Raw genomic sequence first — 12975 nt, 5'->3', positions numbered from 1 at the left:
TAAAGGAAATTGTTAAAATACTAACCTACTGTAATGCTGAATGTCAGTGACACCGAGAGAACGTCTAATGCAACTTTAAGCAGCGTAAGATCTTGACCTTGTTTCCGTGCAGTAGTCTGTTTTAAAGTCTGTTTTTTCTTTAGGTATTAGTGGGTACTAAAGGTTTAGTAGTGCCATAAATTGTCTTCCTTGCCAGTCAAATGGTGGAGAGTGATGCAAGCTAGCAATGACTGAATATAAATCATTCAAGATGAAATTACTAGATAATTTGGAAACTTAACAGTTTGCATTTTATACTTTCAATTGTTTTGCTGACTTGCACTTTTTATGGCTGTCTTGGAATTTATTAACAGTCTAGAAGACATCTATCACCTTGTTTCCAGTGGGCACATTTTCACAGGAAGGAGAGTTGCAACAATGATGCGTGCATTGCCTGCTCCAAAAAGATTGCTATATTCCCATTGACATGCAGCACATTAGCATAATTGGCTTTTCTACATGATAGGACAGAGGAAATAATAATGTCATTTTATTTACAGCCAAAGTGTCCCTTTATGAGACTTCTCCAAGTTTCTGCCATGCTGTGTAGGTCAAATGACATCTTTTGATCAGTCCTGTCCAAAGGCATCAAAGCTGAGTGGCATGTAATGGAGACCTAGTGACAAACCAAATCTAGAAAAGAAATAAGACTGCCACTTTCCCATTAAACAGCCTGCTAAACAGCACAGCTTCCCCGTGTCGGCTATGAAACCATTCTGACCAACTAAATAAGGAGAATGAAAGGAGGCTGAATTGGACATTAGTACTACAAATGACTGCGGTGATTGCCACTATTTCCCTCCTCCAAAATAAAAAGAAAATAAAAAATCAGCAAGCAAGCCATGCGAGGTACAGTTAGACAGATCCTCTCCTATTTCATTTACGTTTCTGCCACTTGCTGGTTTTCTGATCTGGTTTATTTAGGTTTGACATCAGCCAAATGGTGTAGCTGGATATCTGTGACAGGTATTCTTACTGATTTAACAAGTTACAGGCCTCCTGAAGAGATAGATCTGCCACAAACAGGCCTCTCTTTTTTTTTCCCATTTTGGAACTAACACATGGCGCTTTTTTATTTGTATATTCTGTACTTTTATATCTTCTATAGCTTTTTGTGTGTTTTTGCAATTTACAGTGAGCATTGCATATGCATGCATATTTTTTATGCAAACAAGCATGTTTTAGTCCTGCTATCATCATTGGTGGAAAATAAGACTTTTTGTGCTGTAGTTACTTGCTGTGTGGCTTAAAAGACGCACTTCATTCGGGATAATGTTCTTATTCAACTGTGAAAGACACAAAGAGGATTGGAATGTGTGATGATCTATTGAGCATTAGATATGCAACTTAACTGATTTAGGGTTTTCTGAGTAGTTTCCTCCATTCACTTTTTCCCTAATATTAAGTATATATTTCAAATGATCCTTCTTTGTGTTTTGAAGAGCACTGCATGTTGTGTTTATGAAGATTTTAAAGGTCACTGCAATAGTTCCTAATAAAAATGTCCTGGAGTTTTTATGTCAAGAATGTTAGCAGTAATTTACTCATTTTCATATGATAAAAGGACTAAAAATAAAGTTGTGTTAGTAAGTTATGTATAATTAACTCTAGTTGAATATTGCAATTTTAAAAATATTTTAAGATCTTGTCATGGGATTAGTCTTTTATAATATCCTTCCCCATCAGTAAGTTGGGCTGTTTACTCTATAGCCAGCCTTTATGCAATTCACTTCACACACAGTAAAAGCAACAGCTACACTTGTAGGTCAGTGTCTATAAATAAATATATATATATATATATATATATATATATATATATATATATGTATATATATTGCATTATTGCAAAAGTACATCTGCAGTGTGATTGAACTTACTGAAAATGAAAAGCATGACATAAAACAAGGAAACATGACAACATTAGGAGCACCCACCATATATAGGCACCATGCTGGACTTCAGTAAGTCCTGTGTGTGTCTTCTGTTTGCTGGCTGTGGAACCGTTCTACCACTAATAGTCTGTAGCTCCAACACTGTGCTTTGAAACTATTTAATTCAGTCCCTGGGCATCTGATTTTTAAAGCATATATAAGATGTGTTTATGATAAGTGCCATGTTGCGGCATCTGTTGAAAACAAATCTACTTTTATATAGTCATAGAACTCCAATATAATCATTTTTATTTTACCGTACAGGGTACATTACAACTTATACACAATTCTATGTGAAACAAAGCAAGTTTCAGGTGATCCTCCCATTATGCAGGTGGCTTTCCAAATAATGGTTATATCTTACAGGAGTGACGTCACTGTTCTCCAAATACAGGTTATATTTAGTGAGAGTGATGGCACTAATCTCAAAATATGGTAATCTATTTTATGGGATATTTTACATCTATTCATGCCACTCGTGACACATAAGCAGTGATTATTGTAGCAGATGTATGTATAATGCAACTGATTATCTCTCGATGAAAAATTGTAAAATATGTTAGAGAAATAAATTCAGTGACTATGATTTGCTTAAATAAAGACTCTAGATCATATTTAATTTTCATAACAAAACAGAAATAGAATCTCATTTTCAGCAAGTAGTAAAAATGGAGACAAAATCCACTTGCATGATGAATTCATTCTCTAACAGCCTCAGGCAACTCGGCCTTGCAGTCTTTGTCAGCCTGATCTCCACTGCTCTCAGTATTGCAGCAGACCTAACTTCCACCAAAGTGTCACATGTCTAGGTGAGCCGTGCCAGCCCCTATCTAAAGTGACAACCATCTTTGAATACCAGCTTTTTAAATGACTTGTATTTCATCAGACATGTTGGAAAAATAGCATTTTCGACAAGCTGATATTTCCCCTCTTCTACCTTCTGTTTGTTAATGCTGTCTGTAAGGTTACTGAAAATCAGCATACCACAAAATCCATTATTATACTACGAATTTATAGTAAGTTGTTTACAGTGTTTTATCAGGCCTATATTATAATTAAATTACATGCCAGAATCAAAGCAAATCTGCATTGTACTCAGCATTTTATTTCTGATCATAATTTATCCCATATTTTCTACTTTTCATAAATAACGAGCCATAAATATGCAATTGGATATGAACTATATAATTCTAATTTTAACTGATAGGTTGTCCGATCAAGTATATTATAGGATATTGTGCACATGCTCTGTAGTAAACCTTTCTAATACATTTATATGTGTGTACTTGCTGTAGGATATTTTTTAACAGCAAGAACTAAAAGATCACATTAGTTAAAGAGGAGGTTTCACTTCTCTGATTTTTATAGGAGAACTGTGAACGGATGCTTTCCACAGATGGTGAACCTCTGTATTAGATAGTGTACAGGGTCACAATCCACTGATTGTCTATCTTTGTCATGTCTTATGATCATCCTTTTGTGTGGTAAACATAGACATGGAGCATACATGGAACAAAATGGCAGACATGCCGTGTAACCATGCACTAAGTAATAAATAGATTTCATAATGGAATTCATTAACACAAATAATTAAATGAGATTTTGATTTTTACAAGAGACCGGAACGGCTTTAGTGGAAGTTTCAATTTTTAACAATTTATTTATGTGTGTGTCTTTTATGGTTGTCTTTCATCAGCACAATGTAGAACAAGAAACGCATTTGAAAGCTGTCTCTGAGCACCACAAATATTCATATGTTGCATTGTGTCTGCTTAAATTATTTTGCACAGCATTTAATGTTATCCAGAGAAGACAGCACATCTGTTTCATCAGAATGAATAGACACTGCCATCCAGAAGGCATTCCATGTTGGCAACTCACGGCAGTACTTAAAGGCACACTGCACATATAGTCATTCTGTAAAACACGGAAATATGCTTGGTGTAGCCTCGGGTCCCACTATCATTTTTATTCTCATTTTTCCTGCTCCATACACCATTTTGCTTATGCAATGGCTACATCATTTCTCTCTCTCTTTCTCTCTCTCTCTCTCTCTCTCTTTCTCTCTCTCTCTCTCTCTCTCTCTCTCTCTCTATATATATATATATATAGATATATATATATACATCTCTCTCTTTATATGTCTCTCTCTCTCTCTTTATTCCTCTATCTCTCTGTCTATCTCTCTGTATCTCTGTACCTCTGTCTGTCTCTCTGTCTCTCTCTCTCTGTCTCTCTCTCTCTGTATCTCTCTCTGTATCTCTCTCTGTGTATCCCTCTCTCTCTCTCTCTCTCTCTCTCTCTTTCTCTCTCTCTCTCTCTCTCTCTCTCTCTTCTCTCTCTCTCTCTCTCTCTCTCTCTCTCTCTCTCTCTCTCTCTATATATATATATATATATATATATATATATATATATATATATATATATCCCAATTGTAAAGCGCTGCGGAATTTGCTGGCGCTATATAAATAAATGTTGATGATATCAATAATTTATTTCTCTTTGTAAAATTGAAGCAAATGTAATTCTGCTATAGTGCAGCAGTCTGTAACCTTACACTATTGAATGTCTAAACAGCACGCCTGCTTCCTAAGGAGAAGGGCTTTCAGTAGATACCAGTTTTCAGATTTATGTCGCCCAATACCTAAAATCCCCAATACAAAACCTATTTTTGGACAAAACAAGACAATTTCCATGCTTTTTTTTCCATGACACTGATCAAATCTGATGACTGCAGATTTTCTGCTTGAAAACCCATGAATATGTATTTAGAAAAAAAGTATCCATCAGCCGTGAAACTAAAAAATTACTGTCACATTTAGATAAAGCCAGCAAATTTAGCACTTCTTCATCATCATCATCATCATCATCATCATCAGCAGCAGCATTTATTTGTAGTGCACCATAGATTTAGTATCACCGGACAATTATTGTACAGTTATGGCATACATGTATATGTAGTAACGGATACATGAATACAATTCAGCACAATAACACGTACATGGTTATTCAACAGCTGGCAATACAGATAGCGCGGGTACAGGTATGAATTCCATGCATCTGAGTAGACAAACCGCCACAAATTCAGTAAAAGACATGACATCAGTGACATTCGAGGTAGACAGACATAAGTCTTTGGTTAGATTGGACCCTGCCATGAGAGTTTCCATTCTAAAGCATTTGATAAAGGTACAACCTTTCTAGCATCACTAAATATACAGAAATGTGTTAGAAAGGTATCAAAAATTAGAAAAAAACACTAACTTTAGTATAAACAAAATTTTAAAATTGGTTCCACAAAACATTCACCTTGTACCATTTGTGTGTGTTATAGGCCTATATTATTAAATTACATGCCGGAATAAAAGTAAATTTGCATGGTACTCTTAACATTTTTTTTCAGATCATAATTTATCCCATATTTTCTAATTTTCAGATATAATGAGCCATAAATATGCCATTGGATATGAACTATATCATTTTAAAAGAAATTGTATCAGTATTAATATATATATATACCCTTTTTGAAAATGTACCTTACCTGGCAGTCACTGCGCTGCCTCTAGTGGTCCAGGGTAGGATATCCTCTCTCCTGCTCAGATGGGCTTTTTTCCAAACTGCTAGTGGGGTTGTGGAAGCCCCTAACCCCATTCTCTTCCCTTTCATATTTTCTTGCTCCAAAAATCTCAAATAAATTCACCAAAAAACTAAAGTTTTTGGAAGGAATTATCTTTAAGGACTTGTTGACATAATTAAACATCATTCTAATATAAGTTGTTTTAATATACACCCATTGATCATATAGAGCATGCCAAATTTTTGTGACCTTTGCCACCATTGTTTTATTCTGAGAGCATGGCCACCTATCCATGAATATCACATCTGATATTATTAGTAGTACAAGTTTGAAGGCACACACCTTTTGGTTATGTATGCTACCACCTGGGCAACATATACTAGTTAATTTACCATGTGTGCTGAATGTTAACCACCTTCAAGTAAATAAATTATTATGATATTTGTTTTAGTTTGTAACATTATTTTTTGTCATGTTTGATGAAGTTGGAGTGGACTATGTGCTTAGGTATTTGGTATCTGACATATGCAAGCCTACATGAGTATTACTATGACGATAGAATAATGAAAAATCTTGTTAATATATTTTAATATCTGAGTATTATTCAGTCTTTAAATCAAGCATGGCACAAAACTAGACCTACACATGTTCGTCTAAAATACATATTCACTTAAAATGAGTGTAAAAATGTTTTGCACAGTAATAACATAAATTCTCTTTATTTAGTAAAGCTGGGTTTGTTTTATCATAGATTTGGTGCAAAGATGGAAAACTAGATGTGTACCTGAATATCGTAAAAATAAATATTTAGGCCATACACATCAGGTGGTTTGTTTGAATACACCTATACTGTATGATACTTAAATCATATAAATACTTTCAGTTTTATATGTTTATTTTAATTCCCACAGACTCATATTTACTTTTCCCTCCCTCCATATTTTCCTTTTCTATGTCCTGCTATCTCTGTAAAACTTGCTCGCTCCTTCCTATACATGTATTATTGAAATGCCATTGCGAAAATGTTGCATTATTCTAAAATATTTTTTTTTCTGACTTTCAGCATATGTTCCTGAAGAGGAATTAAAGGCTTCTGAAATTGATGAAGATAATGTGGAAGATGATGGACTTTCTTTGGATGTCCAAGACAGTGAATATTTATTTAGTGAGGAACCAGAAATCAAAGAGCCCCATAGCTATCAAAATTCTCCCGTTAGCAGTGCAACTAACCCGGATGCTGGCTATGGTTCACCATTTAGTGAGACAAGTGATCATCTAGCGGATTTTAAAAGTACTTCCTCTAAGGATGGGCAAGACAGGGAAGATGGTCAGAATGTGGACAATATGTCTTACCCTCAGGACAGTTTGGCACAAATCAAAGCAGTCTACACAAACTTACTTTCAGAATGCAGTTGGTCCACTCTGGCATTAGATCTGAAAAAATCAACTCCAACTACAAGTACAAATGGAAGCAAACAGAGTGAGAACACAGAAGCAAGGCCAAATTCTGTTACTCCTACGACCATTACAAGCAGCAGCAGTACTAATACAAGTACTAGTATTAGCGTAAGTACAAGCAACACTACCAGTAGCAACAGTAGTTCTGGTTATGACTGGCACCAGGCCGCATTAGCAAAGACATTGCAGCAAACATCGTATGGACTTCTGCCAGAACCCAGCCTGTTTAGCACAGTGCAACTTTATCGGCAAAATAATAAACTATATGGATCTGTTTTTACTGGTGCCAGCAAGTTTCGATGTAAAGATTGCAGTGGAGCATATGACACATTGGTGGAGCTCACTGTGCACATGAATGAAACAGGACATTATCGTGATAACAATAGAGACAGAGAAGCTGAAAGAACGAGACGCTGGTCTAAACCTCGAAAGAGATCACTTATGGAGATGGAAGGGAAAGAAGATGCACAGAAAGTACTGAAATGCATGTATTGTGGACATTCCTTTGAGTCATTGCAAGATCTTAGTGTTCACATGATTAAAACGAAGCATTACCAAAAAGTGCCTCTGAAAGAGCCAGTACCAGCCATCACTAAATTGGTCCCTACAACAAGAAAACGAGCTCTTCAGGATATAGCATCACCTGAGTCACCTGAACAAGCAGGAATCTCCCCAGGGGCCACAGCGAGTGACAGTGCAAAGGACCCTAAAGCTGTCAATCCATATGTGACTCCTAACAATAGATATGGCTATCAAAATGGTGCTAGTTATACATGGCAGTTTGAGGCACGCAAGGCTCAAATTTTAAAGTGTATGGAGTGTGGTAGCTCCCATGATACTTTACAGCAACTTACTGCTCATATGATGGTCACCGGACATTTCTTAAAAGTGACCAATTCTGCATCTAAAAAAGGCAAACAGCTTGTTCTGGATGCATTAGTGGAAGAGAAAATTCAGTCAATACCTTTGCCCCCAACTACACATGCAAGGTTACCAGCATCATATATAAAGAAGCAACCAGACTCGCCAGCTGCATCTCCTCTTTCTGAGGACAGGACAGAATCCGAAAAGGAAAAAGTAAATAATCCAGAGCCAGAAAGGAAGATTAAAGAAGAAAATGAGGACTCTGAAAAAAATGAGCCTGCAACTTCATATCAGTACCTCAGAGAGGAGGATTTAGATGATAGTCCTAAAGGTGGGTTGGATATCTTAAAATCACTGGAAAACACAGTGTCCTCTGCAATCAGTAAGGCTCAAAATGGAGCACCTTCATGGGGAGGATATCCTAGCATCCATGCTGCTTATCAGTTGCCAGGAGCTGTAAAATCACTGCAGTCAACTGTACAGAGTGTTCAGATGCAGCCATCTTACGCCAGCAACGTCAAGTCCATGGCATCTGACCATAGTGCTTTGATCCATTCTCCTGGAAGTCTAACCCCTCCTCCTCATAAAAGCAATGTCTCTGCAATGGAAGAGTTAGTGGAGAAGGTGACAGGAAAAATTAATATAAAAAAGGAAGAAAAAACATTAGAAAAGGAAAGGGTAACTCCGGTAAAGCCAGTATCACCAGTGGCAAAAGAAAACAAAGACATTCTTAAATCAGAGGAATCCGCCACCAAAACTATGAAGAAAAACACAGAGGCTGAAATTCAGAAGACAAAAAAGGAAGTCCTATTGGAACCTCATGCACCAAATGGTACAGAACCTCTTAAAACTAAAGTCACTAATGGGTGCAACAGTTTAGGGATTATTACGGATCATTCATCTGAGCCAACATTTATTAATCCACTCAGTGCATTACAGTCCATAATGAATACACATTTAGGCAAAGTGTCAAAACCTATAAGTCCATCTTTGGATCCATTAGCAATGTTATACAAAATTAGCAATAGCATGTTAGACAAACCTATCTATCCAACCACTCCTGTCAAACAAGTGGATTCTATTGATCGGTACTACTATGAGAATAGTGACCAGCCGATAGATCTGACAAAATCCAAAAACAAACCTCTTGTTGCAAGCATGACAGACTCGGTCTCCTCGCCTCTAAGAGAAAGTGCACTGATGGATATTTCTGACATGGTGAAGAACCTCACAGGACGTCTAACACCCAAGTCTTCTACACCATCAACTGTATCAGAAAAGTCTGATGCAGATGGCAGCAGTTTTGAAGAGGCATTGGATGAGTTGTCACCTGTGCATAAGAGAAAAGGCAGACAGTCCAATTGGAACCCTCAGCATCTCCTTATACTTCAGGCCCAGTTTGCTTCTAGCTTAAGGGAGACAACTGAAGGCAAATACATCATGTCAGATTTGGGACCACAAGAACGGGTACACATTTCTAAGTTTACTGGTCTTTCAATGACGACGATTAGTCACTGGCTGGCCAATGTCAAATATCAATTAAGAAGGACAGGGGGGACTAAATTTTTAAAGAATTTAGACACGGGACATCCTGTTTTTTTTTGTAATGATTGTGCCTCTCAGTTCCGGACTGCTGCAACATATATAAGTCACTTGGAGACACATCTAGGCTTTAGCTTAAAGGATCTTTCAAAACTTTCTTTAAATCAGATACAAGAACAGCAGAATGTTTCAAAAGTTATCACCAATAAGGCTTTAAGCTCGATTGGACTTATTGAGGAGGACTCAGGCTCCACATTCCAGTGTAAGCTCTGCAACCGGACTTTTGCAAGCAAACACGCAGTTAAACTGCACCTTAGTAAAACACATGGAAAGTCCCCAGAGGACCATGTGATATATGTAACTGAATTGGAAAAACAGTAACAACCAGTTATGCAGCCAGGTATGCAAGTGACCAGAAGAACATTGCACTAAACATATTCATAACACTGCACTAGGCCTGACGTGAGCCTCTGAAATCAGTCTTATTTTTTGTTGCTGAACTGCCTATCTGGAATTTTTTTTTTCTTACACATATTTTATATTTATATTTATATTCGCTTTGTCTAATTTGTGCATGTTTTTTTTTGTGAGTCAATGTCTGACCTTTAATTTTCAACATCTGTTCTTGATGTTAAGCTATCTTTTATAGAATGTAGTGGGAGACACTATTGAGAGACATTAATTTAACCACAAAGAACAATGACAAAAAAAACAAACATCCTAAAATTAACACGTTGCCATGACAATAAATGTTGGAAAATCTTGTGACATCAAGTTAACCCTTTGAGCACTGCCATAGCATTTCTGTGCCTTTTGATATAAAAAAAAAAAGACATATTTAATTAAAGTATTTATACAAATCACATTTAAAATGAAAATATATTACTTAAAGAATTGAATACAGAACTTAAAGAAGAAAAGTATGTATGCAACCCTGGGATGAAGGAGGAACGCTATTTAGTACTCCTAGGGTTACTCTGCCACATATGCAACAATAAAATATATAATAATACTGTAAACTTAAGAAAAGAATAGAATATACAGGAAAGATACTGTATCATCAAGTGCGAAATGTCAGAATGGAAAAAAAAAGTTTCACTTGTATGCCAATATCTTTTTCAAATTGTACAAAATATTTCTTGTTTTGCAAAATGAATAATACAGTTTGTAATTATTTCCAGATATAAGCGATTGTACAAGCTTATCTTACACAGTTGTGCTGCATTTTAATCTATTTTGCTACCAGCAGGTTAACCATTTGGGTATCAGAGGTTTTCCTATCCACTGGAGCAATCAGACGTCTAAAGGGTTAAATTTGTACTTCATTGCAGGTCCTTCTGGCTGACAAAATAACAGGACAGTGAGGCAAATATTGGATTATGTTCCCTGTAAATATAAGATAATAATTTAAGAGTACATGTTACATATCTTACCATTTGAAACCGTTCCGCTTCCTTTGTACCTTATGGCTGTATGCTTTCACTTTGAACTTTTTATATTGTCATTTTATATTCAATTCCTATGTATATAAAATGTAAAATCACATTTTTTTTGAATAAAATTAAGTTCCTGCAGATTGACTTAAACAGAGAAATTTTTCTGGCGCCTGCATCTCTTCAGATGCATGTACAAAAGAAACTGACAAAAAAAATGAAATAAATACAAAATAAAGCAATGCACTATGAATTATACAGTTTGATGTTCTATCATTAATATTGTACAGTACATTTTGGTTCACACAATTAAATCCACTGTTTTCTCAAGTGTGAAATAAACCCACATGCAGTTCTTGATTTACATACATTGTCATGTCGTCATTATTGTGCAGTTAAGGTGTTATTCCAGCACTAAGAGGTATTGCTAATGCAATCAACCAAGATAATTCTATTCAAAATCATCTATTCAGTATCTGTATCCTGACATATTTCATTCAGGCTATTTCCATTAACATGTTACAAACAAGTCACAATACTTTCAAAAAGGACACATACAGAATTAATGCTGCCTTAACAATTACTGAAGGCCATTATATGTGTTAGTTTCTATCTGGATTTGGTAGGGGCGGTGGTTCAGTAGCTGACATACAGCATCTAAAAAAAAAAACCGGTTGGTTCTTATTTTTTTCATTTCTGGTAAAAATGATCTCTAAATTGTTCAGCATACACTAAACAATAATTTCTTTACCTCATCTACACTTGGTGTAACATTTGTACAGCTGTGCTGTCAGTTAAAGTCAAAAGCTGAGACGTGACTGTTACTATTTTTCATAAAGCATTTACAGACTAATTTGGAATTGAATGAATACACATTTTCATGTGTGATAAAAGTGATATATCTCCAAGTGTCATTTGGAAATGTCTGCCTCTCATTTCAAAAAAATTGGATTATCACATTTTAATTAACCTGCTGGCAGTCCTGTCCCACTCATCAAATTTTGGAAGTACAGCAAAAGTGCAAAGTTCAAACTTTTCTATTTTTTTTTCCTTTTTAGTTTGTTTATTTATTTATTTTGATTAGAAATGCATCTAGATTTTAGGCCTTGAAATCCTGTTGCCAGGCACAAAATATTGTATTGTATAATGCTTACCATATGATAGCTAATAATTTAGTTTGGAATTTGGTGCTTATGTAATACAAGTTAACCCGTGCATGATACTCATGCATTCAAATCAAGCTACTTAAGGTGTTAAAAAGGTTCTTGTCATGCATTCGGGCCATAGCCCAGGCCTCAACCACCAACCACTCCCCACTGTCACCCCCGGCAACCACCAACCACTCCCAACTGTCACTTCTCCTTCAAGAAATATATATATATATTTTTAAAATCTTTATAAACACTTTTAACAATTAACAAATTAAATTAACAAATTAAAAACATCTTAGTATACCAAATTTCAGCCCTTTCTGAATTTTTTTTTCCACACACACTAAGAATTTAGTAGGTCAGTGTATAACTCCGCCCAGCAGGTGGCGCTGCAGCTTGGTTTTATTTTTTCCACACACAGACAGACTAACACACGCCACTAGACATTTATATTATAGATGATGCAATAATTTAGCAAAAAAAGTTTTAAAGGCAATGGCCACTTAATGTTTTATACCCCGTAATTCATTCTATTGCCAAATGGTTATGAAAACATAATTTAAATGTATCAGGTTCTCTGCAGCACTAAAGGCAACGTTTAGTGCAGCGTGCTGTAACATTAAGTTTTGACCAATTGCAAAAACTCTTCCTTTTGTGCTGCATGCCTACTTCTTTACAGTTGCACCTACTTTACAAGAGGAATGCATGGTTTTGCGGACAAGAATGACAGTGTCTTAGTGGGTGCAATAGATTGCACTCATTCGGCTGATGAGAACAGTTGGGTGATCAGAGGTAATACTTGCTGGATGCAGATTAGGCACATGTGTGCACCTACTTTTACACCAATATGCAAACATGAGATTTCTTTTGCAGTACATGATTATGTAAATGAGATAAAGGGTTAGAGTGGCCACATTTCTGAAAAAACTCAACTCTTTAAAACTCCATATATATCTTGCTGTAGGGCCCATAAATGTCTA

The 12975-nt window shown here is 35.9% G+C and overlaps 1 protein-coding gene across 1 annotated transcript in view; it reads left to right on the top strand.

Annotated features, from left to right (window-relative positions):
* The window catches only part of TSHZ1 (teashirt zinc finger homeobox 1), a 77225-nt gene extending 66015 nt beyond the window's left edge, over positions 1 to 11210 (top strand). Inside the window, exon 3 of the mRNA XM_075213218.1 lies at positions 6611 to 11210. Within this exon, the coding sequence (XP_075069319.1) occupies positions 6611 to 9792 (3182 nt within the window). The 3' untranslated portion in view covers positions 9793 to 11210. The remainder of the gene's footprint in view (positions 1 to 6610) is intronic.
* The last annotated feature ends 1765 nt before the right edge of the window (positions 11211 to 12975 follow it).

Source organism: Mixophyes fleayi, chromosome 5, assembly GCF_038048845.1.
Source record: "Mixophyes fleayi isolate aMixFle1 chromosome 5, aMixFle1.hap1, whole genome shotgun sequence".
Classification (NCBI taxonomy): domain Eukaryota; kingdom Metazoa; phylum Chordata; class Amphibia; order Anura; family Limnodynastidae; genus Mixophyes; species Mixophyes fleayi.
The sequence above is the reverse complement of the archived record's forward strand: the minus strand, read 5'-3'. Positions and strand labels throughout refer to the sequence as shown.